General features: G+C 39.2%; 1 protein-coding gene and 7 non-coding genes across 8 annotated transcripts; all 8 read left to right on the top strand.

Annotated features, from left to right (window-relative positions):
* Nucleotides 1-1,125: 1,125 nt before the first annotated feature.
* csnk2a4 (casein kinase 2, alpha 4 polypeptide) lies at nt 1,126-22,136 on the top strand. Its single transcript, XM_062442279.1, has 13 exons — nt 1,126-1,263; nt 6,368-6,681; nt 6,780-6,891; nt 6,980-7,081; nt 8,858-8,908; nt 9,182-9,241; nt 10,526-10,609; nt 11,185-11,295; nt 12,206-12,307; nt 12,555-12,655; nt 14,887-15,035; nt 18,807-18,896; nt 20,381-22,136. The coding sequence occupies exons 2-13, from the start codon at nt 6,581-6,583 to the stop codon at nt 20,497-20,499; spliced, it is 1,182 nt and encodes a 393-aa protein (XP_062298263.1). The 5' UTR covers nt 1,126-1,263; nt 6,368-6,580; the 3' UTR covers nt 20,500-22,136.
* On the top strand, nt 5,175-5,310 carry LOC133978238 (small nucleolar RNA SNORA57). Its single transcript, XR_009924998.1, has one exon. It is a non-coding gene; the product is annotated as a small nucleolar RNA SNORA57 (small nucleolar RNA).
* On the top strand, nt 8,406-8,541 carry LOC133978254 (small nucleolar RNA SNORA57). Its single transcript, XR_009925014.1, has one exon. It is a non-coding gene; the product is annotated as a small nucleolar RNA SNORA57 (small nucleolar RNA).
* Nucleotides 8,974-9,109, top strand: LOC133978240 (small nucleolar RNA SNORA57). The gene has a single exon (XR_009925000.1). It is a non-coding gene; the product is annotated as a small nucleolar RNA SNORA57 (small nucleolar RNA).
* LOC133978239 (small nucleolar RNA SNORA57) lies at nt 10,713-10,848 on the top strand. Its single transcript, XR_009924999.1, has one exon. It is a non-coding gene; the product is annotated as a small nucleolar RNA SNORA57 (small nucleolar RNA).
* On the top strand, nt 13,796-13,932 carry LOC133978242 (small nucleolar RNA SNORA57). The gene has a single exon (XR_009925002.1). It is a non-coding gene; the product is annotated as a small nucleolar RNA SNORA57 (small nucleolar RNA).
* Nucleotides 16,479-16,615, top strand: LOC133978241 (small nucleolar RNA SNORA57). The gene has a single exon (XR_009925001.1). It is a non-coding gene; the product is annotated as a small nucleolar RNA SNORA57 (small nucleolar RNA).
* LOC133978255 (small nucleolar RNA SNORA57) lies at nt 19,672-19,807 on the top strand. The gene has a single exon (XR_009925015.1). It is a non-coding gene; the product is annotated as a small nucleolar RNA SNORA57 (small nucleolar RNA).
* Nucleotides 22,137-23,854: the final 1,718 nt, after the last annotated feature.

The raw sequence follows: 23,854 nt of genomic DNA, 5'->3' as shown, positions 1-23,854 counted from the left end.
CTTTATGTTAAAGTACAGTAAGTTAAGTAAGATCATGAACACTAAAGCAGATTTAACAAGTCTAAGAAAGTCTGATGACAAAGCCTGATTACTTCTTACATATATTATCTGTTCATGTTGCAGTGTTGTTAGATGTAAGTATTGTGAATGACTGTACTAGACTGTGCTTCCACTACACTTTAGGTGGGTCCTTCAAAGATGAACAGACATGAGTAGTGCAGTGTGCATGGCTTTTGAATGTTGGAGTCTCCCCCTTGTGGACATATCAGGAATTTCTCCACAGTGGTAAAAGAATATCTTATCTTATCCTAACAAATATACATAATGTATTTCTAGGTTGCAAATGATCCTGTTCACTTCAATTCCCCTCCAACACTGACTTCAGTGTTCAGTAGTGGTGGATGTTGCTTGTTTTATGGTACAGTGCAGTCATAAAATTTTAGGACAGTGACACATTCCTTTTGTTGATGTCTGTACTCCAGCATGTGGGATCTGAATTCAAACAGTGTTCGTAAGATGAGATGAAAGTGCTGATTCTCAGCTGATCACTGAAGGAATTATAGACCTTTTAATAGTACCCCGATTTTAGAACTAAATAAAGTAAACACACACATTTCCTTTGTAGTCACTGTCAAGTCTGTAGGCATTCACTGAATTTATGTACAGTCCATGCTTGAGGGACAGCCTTCCTAATCTGAGGATAACAAAGACCCTAGTCTCTCTTTACAAAAAAAAGAGCCTAAAACGTCTCTATTCAGGAGGGCTTTTTCATTATAACCCTTTTTTTTAAATTATTTTTCTTTATGTTGTGTGTTCTAAGTTATTAATGCTGTAGCAATTGAGTTTCACTATGAATGAAAAGTGCAGTACAAATTAGTGTCTTATTATGTAAACTTCACTTGTTTTAAGTTTTGGGGTCCCTCTCTCCTCAGACTGGTCTTCCGGTTTAATGCTTGTCAGTCAATAATATGTTTGGTTATAAAAACACATTGGGTGTAGTCAAGTAACTCAGTACAGAGCTTCAACTAACGTGACAGTGATAAGCGTCTTCCCACCCTCGTGGTTGGTCCGCGACCTTGCAGAACCGTGTCCCTCCGCGGCCCCCGTTGCAGTACCCGGGGACGGAGGAGGTGGCGGCGGTCAGCCATATTGTCTCTGATACAGCAGAAATCACACACCGGCGACGAAGGGTGGCGAGGACTGCTGGGGTGACCAAACTGAGCTTGTTGGAAAGCAATTCGGTCGTCGAATTGATCAAAGGGGGTAAATATATAACCCAATATGTTTCTGCTGTTTATCAAACCGACTCATCGTATGTGTGTGGTTTCCGTTAGCCACGTTAGCTTAGCTTAGCAGGCCGAGAAGTTAGCAACACCTGCTCAACGAGAGCCTTCTGGCCAGGTGCTGCGGCCAATTGAGGCTGGTGCTTAGTCTTATTAAATTACAGTCAAGATAGTTTAACTACTGTCTGAAAACAATGTGTTATATTCCTGTAAATCTAGAGTTACTAAGCGAATTGTCGGCGTAACGTCCGACAACGGAAATAGCTTCAAATATCACAATGAACTAGAGTTAGAGTTACGTTACTATTACCCTCACACTGCTCCTCATTATTTACACCTACCAGTAACATCACTAATCTTCTCAGTAACACACTACTATTGGAGCGTTTTGTAGCAATGATAATTAGGTGTAATTTAGTACTGGTTGGTCTCGCTAGCTGTGAGCTAACCTGGATGGATCCGGAAAAGGTAACGTTATTCTTTTAGTATGACGGTGTCTGTGAGGATTCAAAGCAATATAACTTTAAATTATCAATGGTAACGAAGACTTGCGACTATAAACTTCTCTGATGTTTCTAACCGGAAGAGAAAGACAAATGAGCAGGCTGTATGTTCTGGTGATTGGCGGTTATTTATTTAGGCTATTAAGTGTGTTGTAAGGATTTTACTTTATAATGTCCGGAAGCAAAGTGTTCTGTTATAACACGCTCGTGTGGTGGACTTCTTATAGCCAATTATATGGAATCAATGAAATGAGCTCCAGTGTGAGTCAGCTGTTAACAGCGACTGCGCAAGCGACCCAATCAACTGCAAACAATGCGCATGTAGCGTGGAGCTTCACGGTAAGTTATACAACATGGATATGAAGTTGCTTTCCCGCCTGGATAACATGAAAGTCTAACCAATTAGTCATTATCACACAGTCACAAGCACATGGACATGTCATTTAGCTGGCACATCTTACTGCTTGGATGACTCCAAAAGTGAGATGTATGATTTTTGCATTTGGCATCCCCCCCGCCCCCCCTTTGTTGTTTACTGTTGCACTACCTCGAGCATTCCTTGTTATTGTTGATTGATCATTTAATTTGTACACTCCATTGTGTAAATAAAGTTTTGAGAAAACCCCCAAAAAACTAGTGGTTCAGGATCGTCTGCCTATCCCTACCACTGGTCTTCCACCCATGGATGTGTTAGAAGAGATGATACTGTCCTGGAAATGGCGCCAACTCAGTCTATTAAGAATTGCTCAGCTGGCACATATACCCAAAAAAGTTTTTTGGGGGGGGGTTATACAAATATAAAACCATAACAGATCAAAAATGTATATTAGAAAGAATAGAAAAGACTGTCACACCCAGGTCCCTCAGGAAGAGGCTGAGCTTTGAAGCTAATTTGACATAGTGATGAAAAATGATGATATTTAACAGTTGATTCTTCTTTTTTTTTTAACCACTTGCACTTATGAAGAAGTGTTACATCGTAGCGAAAGGCTTAACACTGTTTAAACCCACTTTCAGATCTCAGGTGGTTCAGGTTTCAGGTCTTGATCAAAAACCACTACACTCAGACTTGTCACATTCGGACTAGATTACCAAGCAGTCTCTAGAGACTCATTAAAACAAACTTTCAGATTTATGAAACCTTTACTGTGTCTGTTAAAACTGAAAAAGGGCGATTTCACTGCAAAGTATAGACCATATTAGACCTGGTCTAGATGAAAGTAAAATCCCTTTTTTTCAGTTTTCACAAATAGAATAAAGGTTTCACAAATCTGAAAATGTGTTTTAATGAGTCTCTAGGGTCTCCTTGGTAACCGAGTCCAGATCTGTACAGTGGTTTCGATCTAGAGCTGGTTTGATGTGGTCTGGATTGGGGGAAAAAGGCACTGAAATCGCCCCATTTTTCATAAGCAAAATAAAGGTTTTCACAATTATGAAAGTGGTTTTAAACCATGTGGATGCTTTTGCTATGATGTCTAACACTTTTTCATAATTGTAAGTTTGAATAATTATGAATTGAATCAGTTACAAAATAAAATAATTTGTTTCCCTGTGTACCAGTATGTATGATTCAGTGGCATCTAGTGGTGAGGTTACAGATTGCAGCCAGTTAGTTAAATAGTTTTTACTGGCTACTGAAAATGCGGGGTATATATAGTATAGTTTATATATGTCATCAGCCTGTTAAAGCAGACTTCATACTGCGTGATACTTGACCTGGTTGGGAAGAGTTTAAAGTGTTAAGTTGCTCCGATGGGCCAATAATCCCTCCATGCCCTACTAATTCAACAGGCTGTCGTTCTCAGGAGTCAGCAGTGATGTTTAAAACTGTAACTCGATATAGTCAATCATAAAACATGAATCTATTACATTTTTGATAATTTACAAAACAAGCACATCTTAATTAGTAAAAGCGATCATCAGTTGAAGCTTTATGCTCAATACAAGCCAAATGGTAAATGTGATTCCTGTTCTACACTGAGCTGTTACTATAGTTGGACACGGGCTCTGTGCTGGTACCCGACTTAGTGTTAGATCTCATTGTCATGTATTAATTCTAGGGCTGTGACCATACACTCAGCTCACGAGTATTTAGAATAGAAACCAATTCTAGTATATAAATGAAATAATGAATCAAACTATCACAAATTATAACATATTGCTAATAAACACAGAAATAAAAGTAAATTGCTTAAATCCTGTATCTCACACATACACAAGTAGAACAACATATAAATTGTGTCATAATTAGGTAGTGTGACTCATTTTACTTTTTGCATCATTAGGCTTCCATAGCTGCACTAGATTCCCTGCTCCTGAAGTCAATCTTCTCAGCAGGTAGAAGCTGTAACAAAGTTAATGATCCACACATGACGTTATAAGAAGAAGACATGATGTGCAAATGAGCGATAGAAAACTTTTTGTGGGTGCGCGCCCTTGATATTGCAACATTCACCTCGACGAGAAATATCGTCATTCTTGAATATCGCGAGATCTCGCACGACGAGATCTTGTAAAACCCCTAATTAATTCATTTTAATTAATTTATTATACTGCACTTGTGTCCATGTTGGCAGAAGCATCAGGCCAAGCAGAGCAGCTCAGGTAGAATAGATGTGTTATGTAATTCTTCCAGCATGTGTTAGGTCTTGTTCCATCATGACATACCTGGAATACCTCTGGGAAGCTTCCAATCCACCATAACTGGTTCTTTGTCAACATGGAGCAGCAGGTCTCAATATTTTGAGCACACATGGAAATGAATTTTGACTACTTCTATATGGCCACTACAAAACGCTCATAACCACAGTGCACATTTTGACTAAAATTAGAAAGGGGCTGCGTCGTTGGTAGGTTGTTTCTTCAAGTTCTAGTGAGACGATGAAATATTATCCACAGAGTTCACTCTGAGTTATGGACCCATGAGTTTGAAGGCTTATCAAAAACCAAAACATACACATGAGTTTTTAATCCTCTTTAGACAAGAATGTGATGTTCTGTAAAGGTATCAGCTGCTGTTTTTTTAATATTTCATTGCAGCAATCACAGGTAAACAGGACTAATATGTTGTCATTAAAAAAAATCTACATAAAATATTACTAAACAGCAGTAACCACAAGCCTATTAACCCTCACATACTGTTTAAGGTCAAATGTAACCCTTTCTTTTTTTTTTTTTTTTTTTTTTTTTTTTTTTTTTTACATAGCAGTAAATGCACTCTAAATACTTCTTACTTTTAGCCTGAAATTTGATGACTTCTCCTTAAAAGATTTGAGTGCGGCTGATGCATATTATTTTTAGTTTTTGACCCATATTTATTCAGAAATTCAAAACAGACACAACAAATTGAGTACATAAGTGTGTTCACACTAGTGTCAGATGATAGAAACCTCCTTTCTTGGCATGCACGTTGTTTTCCCGTACACGTGTGTGTATGTGATGGAGGAATATGAAAGTCCAGTGTTATGTCTTCGGTGCCAGAATGTCACCATCTTCTGGTTCTATCCTCAATCACTGGAACATCCCCTCTGACTGATGTATGACTGCTCCTAACTAATTGGCATTTCTGGTAATTGCACAACGGCCATGTTTTGATTTGAGAAAACACTAACCTGTTGAAATAGGCGCACTACACAAGTACGGATAGTACACAGTGTTAACAGAAGTGTGTGATTTGAGACACAGCAAAAGTCTGAAATTCAAGTTGTTTTTTTTGGATCAATTTCTTTTTATTAATGTATTGAAAAAAAGATGAACATATACATATTCATTATACAAACTTTCCCCCTTTTTTTCTTCCCCATCCCACATCACCAAATTCTGTACACAATAGCCAGAAAAAGGAGAGAAGGAAAGAAATTTAAGAAAATAATATGTAGATACACATGCATACATATTGACATATTACATACTAAAAGTTAATTTTGTCTGCATTCACATTTTCAAAGTAATTTCAGAAAAGGTTGCCAGGCAACAGCATTTCTAAATTGACTGCTTTATAGTAGAAGCTTTTATAGTTGAATATAGTACATGACGTCACCCAATGTCCATACACAGGTGTTCATGCTTCTTTTCGTTTTCAAAATTCAAAAATCTAATGTTGCAGTCTTCATATTTTATATAGTTCATGTTTTTTCTCCATACAGTAAATAAGAAGTGTAAAAACTGAATAAACTGTCAGCTCTCTGAAAGCTTCATTAAGGATTAATCTCACTTATTTGTGACTGACGTATTCATGAATTAATTGTTGTGCAGAAATTTGGTAGACTAATTATGAGGGGATACTGTGATGAGTCTGAATATGAACAGTATGTGAGGGTTAAACAGTTAGTCAACAGAAAATGATGGTTATTTAGTCTTTTTTTTTTTAAGGGCCATCTTGCCTGCTCAGTTGTGTGACAAATTGTGGCTTTTCCTTTATGTCATATAGTACATTGAAGTCTTAAGATGTCACACAATGTAAATCTTGTAAGATGCAGTACAGCCCTCCACCTGTGAAGTAGCCGTGGCAGCATCATTCAGATATTTGTAATCTTGCACCGCTCACACCACTTTTTTTCTTTCTCTCCTTTTTCTTTTTAGCTATCCCACCGTGCCCCTGGTGGCCCCTCCCCCCGTCCTCAGGTAAAACCCCTCCCCCCAAACCCCCTTTCCCTGTTTGCATCAACCCCCCCTCGCCCCCTTTTACCTTCCCTCCTCTTCCTCCCTCCTTCCCACCCGTCCCCCACCTCCCAATACTCCAACCGTCCTCCGCTGCAGTAAGGCCTTCCCACCATCTCTGCCAAGCTGTCGGACATGTCAGGACCCGTGCCGAGCCGGGCCCGAGTGTACACCGAGGTCAACACTCACCGGCCGAGGGAGTACTGGGACTACGAGTCCCACGTAGTGGAATGGGGGTAAATATATATTGACCCCTTGTATAACATTTGGAGCATGAGGTTTTTTTTTTGCTCTGTGACCTAGCTGATGTTTGGTTGTCATTTTGCCTCCACAGAAACCAGGATGACTTCCAGCTGGTGCGGAAGTTGGGCCGAGGCAAGTACAGTGAAGTCTTCGAGGCCATCAACATCACCAACAATGAGAAGGTGGTGGTGAAGATACTGAAGGTAAATCTTTACAGTGACACAGACCTACCTTATGTCGGTCCATCTTCACTTCCATCTGACTAACTCATCTCATCTCTTTTACCATCAGCCCGTCAAGAAAAAGAAAATCAAGCGTGAGATCAAGATTTTGGAGAATCTACGTGGAGGTCCGAACATCATCTCCCTCATTGATATTGTTAAAGACCCTGTAGTAAGTATAGAGTATTGATTTGTAAGATGTGTGAGACTTTGATCATGAGTACAACAGACACTGTTTAATTAGTTTTTATGCTGACATGATTTACATTTCATAAAAACATTCTGAAATGTCATCACTGCATCATTAGCTGGGTGAGCCCACCGCCTGTATAAGCTTAACGCTTTCTCTTGGGCTTGGAAAATTTGTGTCTGTAAGTACTCATCCAGCTGTGGCTTTAAGTGAAGTAGAAGCAGCTAGAAAGCTTTACAGTCTTGTGTTCGTATTTTGTGTTGGGGCTCTCTCTAAAGAACAGTGCTGTGTCATTGTAATGACATAGCAGTGCCATCAGTCACTGGACAACAAAAACAATGCAGAGATCCATTCACACATTCTGTGTGGAGTTTTTCTTGATCCTGATGTGTCCACACTGACTCCAAACTCATTAGCAGCATCACTGTCCTCTGAAGCTATCAGACTAAAATACATTTTCAGTCATTCTAGATGTAGTGAAAGAGCTAACAAGATATAGATAGTGGCTTCACTTCATGTAATGATGACACACGTTTCTTGGAGCTGATGAGGATTATGACATTTAATGATCTGTTTCATGAGATGGATGGATAAAACAGACCTAGAAACTGAAGGAAAGTCTTGTTGGTTTCTTTGCTGTAAAGAGACTAGTGTTTTAAACATAACCTTAAAACAAAATGAAATACAACTAGCATTTGTCAGGCTGATATACCCATCATGCATCATCAGGAGGCTGGTAATAATGGTTTGGTGCATCTGTAATCATAATCAGAAATACCAGGGAGAGCCCTGTAGTGTTAGTCAGCACCCCTTATCAGCAACAAACTAGTGATAAAACAATCAGTCAGTCAGGTTAATATGAATGAATTGCTTACTATTATTGAGAAATGAATTGGATAATCTATAAAATAAAAAAAACAGCATCTGAATCCAGAATGTGACTGTTTGTATTTTTACAGTTCTCAGAAGTAAAAATGTATCAAATTTGGCCCTGAACAGTATGTAAGGGTTAATCAATTAGTCAATATAAAATAAAATAAAGCTTATTTTTTACTGAAAAGGAAAGTGCCAGACATTCCTCAGTTTCAGTCTGTGCTTTTAAAGATTTGCTATGACTATAAATTGTTCAGTATCAAAAAATATTCAAACCAATTTGAATCCCATCACCATGAGCTTTAGGAAACTGTGATTGTAGTTTGTCACTGTTTTCTGACATTTTATAAACCAAACCATTAACAGCAGATTAATTGATAATTTCAAATTTTTAGTACATAAGTGTGTTCACACTAGTGTCAGATGATAGAAACCTCCTTTCTTGGCATACACGTTGTTTTCCCGTACACGTGTGTGTATGTGATGGAGGAATATGAAAGTCCAGTGTTATGTCTTCGGTGCCAGAATGTCACCATCTTCTGGTTCTATCCTCAATCACTGGAACATCCCCTCTGAAAAAAATAGTTGTAGCCCTGTAGCAAGTATAGAAGCTCTGAATGTTACCTCATCAGTGGTAGAGCAGGCAGAAGAGTAGAGAAAGTGGAATATTTGGTATTTGAGTGGCTGCTGACAGCTGTGGACTGTCCTCAGATCCAGGAGATGTAGGGACTAAGTCTTAGTGTTACTCACAGTGTGGCTGCCTGGTTAGTTAGTATGGACATTGCATTAGTGACATAGTTAATGCCAGTGTTGCAGTTTCACTTGATCTCAGTATTGTAAGTTGACACTGCAGCAAAATAAATACAAAACTTTTGTCTTTTTCAGTCTCGGACACCTGCTTTGGTCTTTGAACACGTCAACAACACAGACTTCAAGGTAAGAACTTCACTTTATCTTTACTCAATAAATAAAATAGTAATTCTTGTGTCAGATGATAGAAACCTCCTTTCTTGGCATGCTCGTTGTTTTCCCGTACACGTGTGTGTATGTGATGGAGGAATATGAAAGTCCAGTGTTATGTCTTCGGTGCCAGAATGTCACCATCTTCTGGTTCTATCCTCAATCACTGGAACATCCCCTCTGACTGATGTATGACTGCTCCATGAATGTGTGCCATAAACATATGAATGATTTTGTTTTGTTCTCCAGCAACTGTACCAGACCCTGACAGACTATGACATCCGATTCTACATGTACGAGATCCTCAAGGTGAGTAATCAGCCTCACACGTGCCCCTCAGCTCATTATCTATAACCTCTACTCGTCCTGAAGGTGCTGAAGCATTTAGTCCTTAAAGCGATGGTTCGGCATAATTTCGACTTAGCGTCATATGCACCATTACGTCTATCTAAACACCCCCTCAGCCCTTTTTTTTTCATTTGGTCGCAAATTGGTGGAGTTAGAGCCATCAGCTGAATGGCTTAGTACAGGCGCTAACAAGACCTGTGTCATGTAAATTACCCCACTAATAATGCCTGGGTTGTTATCAAACTTCTACAGTAGTACAAATTAGGGTCTTTACTCATAAATCGATGCATTGGAAACTTTGTAAGTACACCAGGAGTTTATTAAAATAACACTTAGCTGATGGCTTTTACTCTGCTGCTACTGCTAAAGCTTTAAACATCGTCGAAATCTCGCGCGATCACTGAAATGCCGTGTGGTCGCGCGAGATTCCGCACAGAGCACATCCAACGTGAAGATGAGTGCCTCAATTTCGAAGGTCGCCTGTACCTATTTGAGCCTGAATACACGTTCGATAGTAACCTCAAACTCTGCCATGTCGTTGTTGTCTTCTGCTGTACTCTCGCTTCTCGCTCCTTCTTCAATACTACTACTACTAGTCTCTTCCGGCAATAGATGTGCTCTGTGCGGAATCTCGCGCGACCACACGGCATTTCAGTGATCGCGCAAGATTTCCACAATGTTTACAGCTTTAGCAGTAGCAGCAGAGTAAAAGCCATCAGCTAAGTGTTATTTTAATAAACTCCTGAAAGTACAAACTTTCCAATGCATCGATTTATGAGTAAAGACCCTATTTGTACAACTGTATAAGTTTGATAACAATCCAGGCATTATTAGTGGGGTAATTTACAAGATACACTGTTGGTTCCGTTAGCGCCTGTACTAAGCCATTCAGCTGATGGCTCTAACTCCACCAGTTTGCGACCAAATGAAAAAAAAAGGACTGAGGGGGTGTTTAGATAGACCTCATGGTGCATATGACACTAGGTCGAAATTACGCCGAACCATCGCTTTAAACACCACTGTCCTTGTTTTCCTCTCATTTCTTCTTCTTTTCTTTTTCCTTGGTTTATGGTGATGTTTGGGTCCAGGCCTCTGTTATGGTCGTCAACATGTTTGTGTGCACTGTCTGATCTGATATAGAGAATCTTATAGTAATCTACTGCTGTTTTGGATTATTATGGGCTAAAGTTTGAAGGTTGGATGTCAAGGTCACTCTCTCTCCCTCTCTTTTTCTTCCTTTTCTAGGCTCTAGACTACTGCCACAGCATGGGCATCATGCATAGAGACGTAAAGCCTCATAACGTGATGATCGACCATGAACACCGCAAGGTCAGTAATAAACACATGTTGTGTCTCAGATCACATGCTTCTGTTCTTACACTTCAAATTTTGAGTACGTAAGTGTGTTCACACTAGTGTCAGATGATAGAAACCTCCTTTCTTGGCATACACGTTGTTTTCCCGTACACGTGTGTGTATGTAATGGAGGAATATGAAAGTCCAGTGTTATGTCTTCGGTGCCAGAATGTCACCATCTTCTGGTTCTATCCTCAATCACTGGAATATCCCCTCTGACTGATGTATGAATGCTCCTAACTAATTGTCATTTCTGGTAATTGCACAACGGCCGTGTTTGATTTGAGAAAACACTAACCTGTTGAAAGTGGCGCACTAACAGAAGTGTGTGATTTGAGACACAGCAAAAATCAGATGTTAGAATTATGAAATGTCGCTAGTTGAAATTCACAAATTTTTCATTTGAAAGTTGAAGTTTGATTATTATGCCGTTGTTCCCTCTTGTATGTTTGTACATGTATTCATACAGTAATATGACAAACATATACTTCATTATAGAATTAGAAATGATGCATGTATGGTCTGCTAACGACTTGATATGTCTGTAGTTACGCCTTATTGACTGGGGTCTGGCAGAGTTCTACCACCCAGGACAGGAGTACAACGTCAGAGTGGCCTCCCGCTACTTTAAAGGACCGGAGCTCCTGGTGGACTATCAGGTACTGTGGATTTGGCATGTTTCAAGTGCTATTAGGGTGTAAGGAGGGGTCTCTCTGGAAGCCCCTTTGTCCTTCGTTATCTGTCATACACAAATGGCGCTTTTCCACTACACAGTTCCAGCACGATTTGCCTCGACTCGACACGGTTCCAGGACAGACCTTTTTCCATTACAAAAGAGTACCTACTCAACGTGGGCGGGGTCGTCATAGCACGGCTCGCGAAACTACTGTGACTCCGTATTATACGTGACACAAAACACATAAACAATGGAGGTCATTGAGGCGATGGTGTACTTGCTGCTGTATGAGGCTTTTTGTCTCACACAAAGCAAGAAAATTGAGCCGTATGACTGTAACGCTGTTGCCGGTATTTTAAAATGCCGGGTTTGATTCTTGTGTGGGACGGCTCATGACTCTTCCAGCGACAAGTCTTCTGACCAATCAGTGGCCGGCAGTTTGGTGACGTCACATTTAGTATCGGCTCGGCTTGCTTGGAACCTCACCAGAGCAGGTACTAAAAAAGTACCAGGTACCAGGTACTATCCCTAGTGGAAACGCAAAAAAAAACGTGTAGAGTCGTGCTGGAACTGTATAGTGGAAAAGCGCCATAAGTCTCAGTCACTCATGTCAGTACATCTTAAATCTTAGATACCATCTGAGAACAACATAGTACTATTTTATTTTGTGACAGTCATTGTTCTCCACATGACTAAGCTTTTTTTATTTTAAGATTTCATAATGAGATTATTACAATTCTATTCTATGATGCTTCTTGTCCACTGACCTCTGGCATTATCATGTATTAAATGTCTTCTGCTGCAGTTGGAGGTTAAAACTCGGTCACCCATTTCTTAATAATGTGCATCATTAAAGTGTGCTACCTTTTTAAGACTGTGACTCTATGTTTCAGATGTATGACTACAGTCTGGACATGTGGAGCCTGGGCTGTATGCTGGCCAGCATGATCTTCAGGAAGGAGCCCTTCTTCCACGGACATGATAATTATGACCAGGTAAACAAAGCGTTGTCTTAGTGCTCCACTGTTCTAACAGCTGATAGAGTGCAGCTGTGACTGTTAAGTTGCTGAAGAATGTCCATCTATCAGCTCTCAGCTCTTTCTTCGTTGTTGTGACTGTAACATCAGCTTCATTAACAGAAAGCTATGACTCGTCCATATTGTATCAGCTGTGTTTTTCTGTAAGGGATGTGGCGTCTCTCCTACACAGCTAACAAACTGTTCTTCCTTTGTTCTCCTGCAGTTGGTGAGAATAGCCAAGGTTTTGGGGACAGAAGACCTCTACGACTACATCGACAAATACAACATTGAGCTAGAACCTCGTTTCAACGACATCCTGGGAAGGTGAGAGTGGCTGCTGCAATCACCTGCTGATGATGCTGTGTTTTTTATGCGGGCTGAATCTGTATGTATGTCCTTTACGTATCTTGGGAACTGTTCATCTGATCTACTTTACACTTGGGGAGTGTATTGCTGGGAACGATGAGAAATGTTAAGGATATCTTTTAGTGGAACAGTAGTAACAATAGCGGCCACAAATAGCAGCATATATACCAGTGCTGCATTTGTTTACTAGTGGTTCTTGACCTCTTAAATATGGTGGCTGTGCAGACACATAGCAGCAACATACAGCAGCCAAGTAGATGTTGTTTCTGTATCGAAACAGAAACGGTAACATCATAATATTTTACATTTTAAAATACTTACTTCCAGGCTCTGCTCTGTCTCTGTATGATATACCTATCTACTTCAGCAGCCAGTATTTGATTTTTCTCAACTCTTCATCCAACTGACTTCACACTTGATGACAGTGTTGCTGAGGACTCAAGGAAGTATAGTGTTTAGTGCAAGCTCATGAAAACTACAGTCAGAGAAAAGTAATTTCACATGTAATCCATTGGTTTGGAAGTGAGAACAAAGGCCAGCATTAAGATGTAATCCACAGTGTCTGTAAATGAGTATCGGTGCTGCTTCCTAATTCAGCTTTGCCCCCACACAATACAGTGGACAAATTAAAACAGTTTGGTGTTTTGATCATTCTGGTTTAAAACTTGTGTGGTCATGTTTAAACAGTTGAGCCTCATTCCCAGAGCTCAGCGTAATGTCTGCAGCTTTTCTACTACATTCATTCATTGGAGGAGAAACAGCTGATTCATTTAGATAAAATGAAGAGTTACCTCTATGATATCTCATTTAATTCCAAAAACATAAATGAGGCAGGAGCTGGCTAGAGAGAGATCAGGTAGGTTGCGGGAAGAAACATTTAAATATCACAATGTAAAACGTGTGTTTTCTGTTTTAACTAGTACAAACAAAAAAAGTAATCATCCATCTTTTATTTGAGTGGTAACATCTCCAGTCTGACCACCAGGGCACAGCTAATAGGTACATGTGACACAGGGAGAGAAAAAGAATAAAAGGAAAGAAGAGAAAAGAGTAGATCTAACTAGCTAATATAAATAAAATGTTGTCAGATAATAGAAACCTCCTTTCTTGGCATGCTCGTTGTTTTCCCGTACACGTGTGTGTATGTGATGGAGGAACATGAAAGTCCAGTGTTATGTCTTCGGTGCCAGAATGTCACCCATCTTCTGGTTCTATCCTCAATCACTGGAACATCCCTTCTGACTGATGTATGACTGCTCCATTAATATGTGCTGGACATCTCTATAAACATATAAATGACTTTGAGTTTAATAAATACATTTTTATTATAACAATGTTTTATTACAATTATCAATGTTAGGAATTATACAATTTATATATAAGTCATTTTAGTACATTTTTAAACATTTTAAACTAAAATATTACAATTTGCCCCTACACATTGTGGGTATAGATTATGTATAAATACATGTAAATATGTTCTAAAAACAGCTTCTTACACGTTCATTCTTCCCACAGGCAGTTCAAACCCAGTATGTCATCTGCTCTGTGACTGCAGTGATTGTGAATAGTTACTATGAGATAAAGCACTAATATTTTAAGCAAACATACTCAAATCCAAACTGAGGGGAACAAAAAATAAACCACCCAAGAGACCGATATGATTGATGCACTTTATTTTAATATGCATATTTTTATCAAAGGTTCCCTGTTATTTTGAAATGCAACACTTATTTTACTTGATATAAGAAAAGAACATTAATTTACTATAAATCATTATTCATATCATCGGTATATAATACAATGTTAGTTTCTTCTGTATTTGTTTTTTTATGCGCTGAAGCAGCAATACCATAGACTAAACAATCACTGGTGCTTTAGTTCATCCTCACTCACATGCTGCTCTGTGCTCATGATTAATACTTTGACTAATGATTATTTTCTTAATTGTTTGGTCTATAAAACATCAGAAAACCGAAACATCACACATTACTTAAGCACAGTGTTGAAATGTCATCTTCTCTGACCCAACATTCAAAGATGTTCAATTTACTACGATCAGACCAAGAAAAGCAGCAGCTTGACCAATCAATACAGCTCTCTTTGTGATCATCACAGCTGGTTTTCTGATCCACTTCCTCCAGTGTCAGTCAATGCCACAACTGAGCGTCCTGTTATTTTTCCTGCAGGCATTCCCGTAAGCGGTGGGAGCGCTTCGTCCACAGTGAGAACCAACACCTGGTCAGCCCAGAGGCTCTGGACTTCCTGGACAAGCTGCTGCGCTATGATCACCAGGCCCGGCTGACTGCCCGCGAGGCCATGGATCACCCTTACTTCTGTAAGCCCTCACAGGCAGAGTGAAGTAAAATATCTCTTTTACTGAAAGACTTAAGTGACAGTCTTTTCTAATTTGACAGTAGACTCTCTCTGATGGACATTCGGGTTTATGTTGTGTATGTTTGCTCTGACATTTCAAAAAAACCTATGTTGACGTTTTAATAGGCAGTGGATGAAATGTAATTACGTATTTTTGATTTTTAAAACCTGTAGCTTATGACAATTTATCTGTTATGATATCCCTCCGCTAATTGCGTTCGTGATAGGCCGATACACCAACAGGTTAATAAACATTTATTTCCTAGGCTGTGCACATCCATTTGCAGGGAAATGACACCAATGGTTATTTTTAAACATACTTAGAAATCTTACAAAGTTAATAAAAGGCATACGAAATAGATGTACTGGCAACTAAACAAAAAAAAAACAATTGTAAGACTTTAACGATGAGTATTCACAGACAGACTGTGTTATGGCGCTTTTCCACTACACCGTTCCAGCACGCCTCGCCTCGCCTCGCCTCGCCTCGCCTTGACTCGCCTCGGTTCTTTTTGCATTTCCACTAGGGATAGTACCTGGTACCTGATACTTTTTTAGTACCTGCTCTGGTGAGGTTCCGAGCAAGCCAAGCCGGTACTAAAATGTGACGTCGACACACTGCTGGCCGTTGATTGGTAGTTGTCGCTGGAAGCGTCATGAGCCGTCCCACACAAGAATCAAACCTGGCATTTTTAAATACCGGCAGCAGCGTTACAACCATAGTTACAACCATAGTTACAGCCATACGGCTCAATTTTCTTGCTTTGTGTGTAACAGAAAGCCTCATACAGCAGCAAGTACACCACTGCCTCCATGTCCTCCATTGTTTGTGTTTTGTGTCGCGTATAAAACGAAGTCACGGCAGTTTCTCGGAGCCGTGCTATGACGACCCCGCCCACGTTGAGTAGGTACTTTTTTTGTAATGGAAAAGGAACCGTGCCGAGGCGAGGCGAGTCGTGCTGGAACTGTGTAGTGGAAAAGCGCCATTAGTGTGCGTTTGTGAAAAGAAGATAAATAGGGAAAAAGACAGGTGGAGTGAATGATTGTGGACTTTGAGTTGAGATTTTGTGTCAAACTACATGCGAGTATATTTACTTCTTGGATTTATCACCAGACATCAAATCCCAGATCGTAGGAAACATGGAAGACAAAAAACGGTACTTAATTCTGTTAAGACAAAAAAAATGGATGCTAAAGTTACGTAATTAAAGGGAGCATTATTAAAAATATAGACTAAAATATTCTTTAACCAAACTGATGAAATAGTATAAACAAAATAAGTAATCAACCATCTTTTATTTGAGTGGCACATGTGACACAGGGAGAGAAAAAGAATAAAAGGAAAGAAGAGAAAAGAGTAGATCTAACTAGCTAATATAAATAAAATGTTGTCAGATGATAGAAACCTCCTTTCTTGGCATGCTCGTTGTTTTCCCGTACACGTGTGTGTATGTGATGGAGGAATATGAAAGTCCAGTGTTATGTCTTCGGTGCCAGAATGTCACCCATCTTCTGGTTCTATCCTCAATCACTGGAACATCCCTTCTGACTGATGTATAACTGCTCCATTTATATGTGCTGGACATCTCTATAAACATATAAATGACTTTGAGTTTAATAAATACATTTTTATTATAACAATGTTTTATTACAATTATCAATGTTAGGAATTATACAATTTATATAAAGTCATTTTAGTACATTTTTAAACATTTTAAACTAAAATATTACAATTTGCCCCTACACATTGTGGGTATAGATTATGTATAAATACATGTAAATATGTTCTAAAAACAACTTCTTACACGTTCATTCTTCCCACAGGCAGTTCAAACCCAGTATGTCATCTGCTCTGTGACTGCAGTGATTGTGAATAGTTACTATGAGATAAAGCACTAATATTTTAAGCAAACATACTCAAATCCAAACTGAGGGGGACAAAAAATAAACCACCCAAGAGACCGATATGATTGATGCACTTTATTTTAATATGCATATTTTTATCAAAGGTTCCCTGTTATTTTGAAATGCAACTCTTATTTTACTTGATATAAGAAAAGAAATGTTCTTATATCAAGACTGTTGAGTGATGCAAACTCCTCCAGAGATCCTTCGGGCACTTCGGTGTGAAAATGTTTCCTATTCATAACATGCGTAAAGCAAAAAGTAAAGAGGTTATATATAAATTAGCGAGCTTCCAGGCTGACGAGAAACAAAGATGTGTTATTATTTTTGGTGAACCAGCTGGCCAGGCCCTTATTCTGAGCAGGTTTATGCTAGAGATGGGCCTTTATTCTGAGCAGGCTTATGCTAGAGATGAGCCTTTATTCTGAGCAGGTTTATGCTAGAGATGGGCCTTTATTCTGAGCAGGTTTATGCTAGAGATGGGCCTTTATTCTGAGCAGGTTTATGCTAGAGATGGGCCTTTATTCTGAGCAGGCTTATGCTAGAGATGGGCCTTTATTCTGAGCAGGTTTATGCTAGAGATGGGCCTTTATTCTGAGCAGGTTTATGCTAGAGATGGGCCTTTATTCTGAGAAGGCTTATGCTAGACATGGGCCTTTATTCTGAGCAGGCTTATGCTAGAGATGAGCCTTTATTCTGAGCAGGCTTATAGTAGAGATGGGCCTTTATTTGGAGCAGGCTTATGCTAGAGATGGGCCTTTATTTGGAGCAGGCTTATGCTAGAGATGGGCCTTTATTTGGAGCAGTCTTATGCTAGAGACACGCCTTTATTTGGAGCTGGCTTATGCTAGAGATGGGCCTTTATTTGGAGCAGGCTTATGCTAGAGACACGCCTTTATTTGGAGCTGGCTTATGCTAGAGACATGCCTTTTATTTGGAGCTGGCTTATGCTAGAGACGCGCCTTTATTTAGAGCAGGCTTATGCTAGAGACACGCCTTTATTTGGAGCAGGCTTATGCTAGAGACACGCCTTTATTTGGAGCAGGCTTATGCTAGAGACACGCCTTTATTTGGAGCAGGCTTATGCTAGAGACATGCCTTTATTTGGAGCAGGCTTATGCTAGAGACTGGCCTTTATTCGAAGCAGGCTTATGCTAGAAATGGGCCTTTATTCGGAGCAGGTTTATGCTAGAGGCGGGCCTTTATTCTGAGCAGGTTTATGCTAGAGATGGGCCTTTATTCTGAGCAGGTTTATGCTAGAGACGGGCCTTTATTACCAGTTTCTCCTGTTCACCATTTAATGGACTCAAATCCTCTGTGTTGACCTGGTGTTCTTCAGCTCTAATTCTCTTAGTACAACAGTTACTGTGCTGTTGTCCGTGTCTCTTCTCTATTATGGTTTTCATTCACCTGTTAATTCGGTTCCTTTTCTCTTCTTCTCTGACCGATTTTAAAGCTGCTGTGAAGACAACTCAACACTTCCAGCAGATTTGTTACATTTTTCAAATGTCTCCCAGCCTGCCTGTTACTGGTAGGTTGTTAAAGTGTTTCAATGTCTACAGGAAGTGTTTGGTTTTATTGACGAAACATCAATTGGAAAGCTGTAATGAATAGGTGAATGAAACAAGTGTATGTCTTTAAAAGAGGGCGGGGGGTTGCAGAAGATGATTCCACCCCCTAAAGTGTGATTCTTTTTCTTTTCTTTTCTTTTTTCTTTTAACCCAGAATGTCTTTGCTCTTGCTGGTCCCTCCCCCAGCTGTTATTAGAGACTGCCATTATGTGAATATCAGCTTTTATATGAAAATGTATTTATTGTTGTTCCTATAGTTCCCATCGTGAAGGATCAGTCTCGTGTGGTCGGTTCAGCTAACCTGCCCAGTGGGAACACAGCTGTTAGCACAGCCAGCATGATCACTGGTGAGAACACACACATTCACCCACACTCACACCATCAACTTATTCTACTGATAAAACCCAGTATAAATCCAGTATGCTTCTGTTGCTTCAAATGTATTTTATCATTATTATCATTATTGCTTATGACAACATTTTGTCAGAGTGCTATAAGACAGAACACAGTGATCAGACAAGTTTTAGATATCTCTACAGTCGAAGCACATTATGTAATCCATTGGTTTGGAAGTGAGAACAAAGGCCAGCATTAAGATCCACAGTGTCTGTAAATGAGTATCGGTGCTGCTTCCTAATTCAGCTTTGCCCCCACACAATACAGTGGACAAATTAGAACAGTTTGGTGTTTTGATCATTTTGGTTTAAAACTTGTGTGGTCATGTTTAAACAGTTGAGCCTCATTCCCAGAGCTCAGCGTAATGTCTGCAGCTTTACATTCATTCATTGGAGGAGAAACAGCTGATTCGTTTAGTTAAAATCTCCTCATTTCATTCCAAAAACATATATGAGGAAGCAGCTGGCTGGAGGGAGAACAGGTAGGTAGCAGGAAGTTAATGGTTAAGCTGCTGTTGGTTATATTGTCATAACCAGTAAAGAAACCTTTAAATAGTACAAAGAAGTAATAAGTAATCACCTATTTTTTATTTGAGTGGTTACATCTTCCGCGTGACCTTCAGTGCACAGCGTATGTGCTGACAGAGAAGCGGAAAAAAGGGATAGAAGATAGAAAAGAGTAGATTTAACTAGCTAATATAAATAAAATGTAGTCAGATGATAGAAACCTCCTTTCTTGGCATGCACGTTGTTTTCCCGTACACGTGTGTGTATGTGATGGAGGAATATGAAAGTCCAGTGTTATGTCTTCGGTGCCAGAATGTCACCATCTTCTGGTTCTATCCTCAATCACTGGAACATCCCTTCTGACTGATGTATGACTGCTCCATTAATATGTGCCATAGATATATAAATTACTTTGAGTTTGATGTATTTGATAAATTAAAAAAATGTTACAATGTTTGATTAGAACTGATTATTAATGTTAAGAATTATACAATTAAAGAGTCTTTTTAGTTCATTTTTAAAAACATTTTAAACTAAAATATAAAAATGTACCACTATAAATTGTGGATATAGATTATATATAAATACATGTAAATATGTTCTAAAGTTTGTTTAGTGGTAAAGTGCACTTTATTTCTTATTAATTACATATTGTTGTTTACTCCAATGCTGGCACACTGCACCACCCAGGTGTATATATGTGTGTGTATATATATATATATATATATATATATATATATATAAACAACCCTTTTCTCCTGCTACTGAATCCTAGAGGACACAGTGGCTAATATGAATTATGGTTAAAACTCCAAATTCCTGGAGGAGACAACAAACTCAGCGCACCCTCATAATATATCTTGGTTTGTCGTCCGACTCTAACTGTGTGTGTGTGTGTGTGTGTGTTTGTGTCCGTCCTCTCCTCTCAGGTATCTCTGCCTTGCCAGCCTCCACTGCCCTTGGCCCGCTCACTGGCTCGCCGGTCCTGTCTGCTGCCACCAACGTCCTGAGCACCCCGGTGCCCGCTGCAGCCGGCGCCCCGCAGTGACACCCTATCCACCCAACCCCACCCCCACACCTCTCCTTCCCCCAATCTCTCCCACAACCACCCAAGCCAGGGGGGTGCAAGGGGGAAAAAACTAGACAGGTGCCACTCTCCACATCCAACCTAACTCAGCGTGACCGCGCCTCTCACCACCCTCCTGGCTGGAGGGAGCCTGTCGTTTAAGAAAAGAAAGATGTTTTTTTTCTGTTCTATCCATCCTTTCCTCTTTTTTTCCCCCTCCCTCCCCCCCTTCCTCGAACGAACGTGTTAACCTGACATCCGAAATGAATGTTCTGTGTAATTGAAATATACAGGTAACTCCAATCATTCTCCGACAAAAGCCGTAGTGAATAACTAAAAAGGGGCGCGTGTGTGCGTGCGTGTGTGTTGTTGTGCGGTGAGTCCAGGAGCGATCGTGCACGGCTGATTCATGTTTTTTTTTTTTTTTTTTTTTTTTTAAATTAAAGTTTGGATTGTGAAGGCACTGGTTAATAAGTACATCAGCAGAAGGTGAAAGGAAAGAGCTGTTGGCCATCAGGACCAAAAAAAAGGAGCAGATCCTGAATAGTTTACTACCGCAGCATCGTCAAAAAAACAAATCATCCCCCCCTCCTCCTCCTCAGATTGAGTCGAAACCCCCTCCAGATCACAGCATTTTTGGAAATGTTTGGTGCTGTTCTGTGCTCCAGGTGTATGTGAACACAATGACACTTCAACACTTTCTCTGCCTGAGTAGTTTTTTGTCTTGCCTTTCTTACCAAAACCAGATCACCAGTCTTCTTTTTGATATATGCGGACCCCCCCCTCCTCCTCCTTACCATCACGTCACGCCCTCCATTCATTTGTTTTTTGTACTGAAATGTTCTGGACTGCTGGATAAATAATAAGGTTCATTCACCATCAAGTGGTTTGATCAGCAGTAGTGTTGTACTATAAATCCTCTTTCAAAGAAGCCAGGTAAGGTTCATTCAGGTTCTCCAAGACATGGTTTCTCAAACGTGCTGCTTTTTTCCACTTCCTTGAATTACTTCAAGTGGCTTTTCTTGAATTCCTTCAAGACATAACCAAAGTTTACTCAGTCGGTTGGAAAGAAGAGACTGACCACAACCGAGCTTTGTTCGAATGGAAGTTACTCGTGGAGAGATGCTGTAACGCAGGTTGACAATGTTGGTTCTAGTTAAACACGGTCACATGATGTAATAATTCTCTGCAGGTGACTGAAGTGCTGTTTTTAGATGAAGAGAGTTCAGTTCAGTGAAGTGTAGTGACATGGGTAAGCTTTGTGATGAGTATTACACATTATTGGCTATTTACCAACATTATGAGGGGAAGTTTTGAAGTTCTAATAATGACTAGCACTTGAAGGGTAGAGTACCCCCCCCCCCCCCCCCCCCCCCCAGTATTTTAGTGCCAGAGTTTGAAAAGTGTAAGTTTTAGATCCTGCTGTACATACGCATCTTTTTTTTTTTTTTTTTTTTTTTTCATTTCAAAACCTGGAAAATGCAAATAAATCAGAACATGTATACATTGGCCTGAGAACGGAGCAGTTTGAGTCCCTACATCACTGTATATATTTTTATGTTCTTATGTAGAAGACTAGTATTTGAAAATATTTGTGTAAATAAACACGTGTTTTATTTATCAGGAACATCTGACTGCTTTATGTCTGTTATCTTCATACTGAACACTTCTTCTCACACTCATTTATCTCACATCAACAGTTTGCAGTGTGCTAATTATGGCTTTACTAGACTGAACTTATACCAGGGTTCCCGTGGATCCTTAAAATGTCTTACATTTAGGTTTTGATATTCAATGTCTGGAATTGTAGGAGTTAAGGTAATACATTTGATTTCAGCGTAACTATATATTTTTTCAGTTTATCATTATTTTCTGATTATTTTACATATCCAACCAATCAACTTCTGAATGTATAAAAAAAAAAAAAACATTAGTTCCTGTCCTATATAAATGACTTAAAAATTTGCTTCATATTATCAACCCGCTACAACAGTAAAATCCTGCTTTGCATTAATATTTCTCAGCAATAATAACAAATTTTCCTTAAGGTTTTAAAAATGTGCAGATGCTCTTATACTTTTTGCTTTGACAAAAAGTATATGGTTTTATTAGAGTGAACACTTTTTATAGCTAGATTTCCAAAACTTGAATATAGTTCCAGCCACATCTCAGTCTTATGAAGAGTCAACACTGGATAATTTAGCACTCCAAGCAATTTATTAACTCTTTGAAAAACTTAAGATTCAGAGGAGTTATTAACAATAGTTGCATCAGAGGCTGATATATCTTATCTGGTATATTCCAGTAACTCTGAATCCTACATTTAGTCCTCTGAGCATCTTTCCATTATACCTCCCTACTTGCTGAATGCACACACTCACAAATGTTGTGCCTCCAAGCTCAAGCTGAGATACCATCAGCTTTATTTCATACCACCGGTTTTCACAGCAGCACTCCTCATGACCTTTAATATGATTCCCTCAGATCATTTACTCATCATTCCCATCAATTATGACTCTCAATAACTTCATTCAGCAGCAACACAGACCATGAGAGCATCATGAGTGTTCAAATGATCGCACAGACTAAACAAATACACGCCCAAACCATTATATAATTGAATCATTTGGAAGACTGTTAAACTACAGTAACCACTGGACTTTTACAGGCTCACCAAGTTTTAATTCAGGACTATTTAAAAGCTTTATACCACATAGAAGGCAATTTAATACAGATCATACTATACTGCCAAGTATAGTATGATATGTATGTATGGTGGAGACCAGTAAGGATGATATGGCCTCTTCCCAGCACTGTACAGGAGTTATTCCTAATGATATAATTAACCAATGCACTGTGGACCCAGCTTTACAAAATATGAATTAATTTATATTTTCACTAAAACATCCAGTTAATCATTATGAGTAGATAATCTTAAGAGCTACTGTAGCTGCAAGTTTGATGGTGCTGACTGAATCACTACTATAAATAAAATAATTTAACAGCCTCATAGGGAAAATAGTCAACTGTTGCAACACTCTTACTTTTATTTTATAAGTGTATAATGTCTACTGAAAGCCTGCAATCACATACAAAACATTTTATAGCTGATTTCACAAGAAAGAGGAAATATGTAATACTTTAAGGCCTTATATAATGCTATTTAAGACCTCAAGATCATATCAAAATTAAAATTGTTACAGAGAGATATGCAGAATCACATATATGCACATTGACCTCATTTTAGTCATGCTTTTTACAACTAGTTTTGTAATTTTATATCAAGAAATCAGAGCATGTAGGCTCGTTTGGATATTCTTGGACTTCCAGTATAAAG

Source organism: Scomber scombrus, chromosome 3 (genome assembly GCF_963691925.1).
Source record: "Scomber scombrus chromosome 3, fScoSco1.1, whole genome shotgun sequence".
In the NCBI taxonomy this organism is placed as follows: domain Eukaryota; kingdom Metazoa; phylum Chordata; class Actinopteri; order Scombriformes; family Scombridae; genus Scomber; species Scomber scombrus.
The sequence above is the reverse complement of the archived record's forward strand: the minus strand, read 5'-3'. Positions and strand labels throughout refer to the sequence as shown.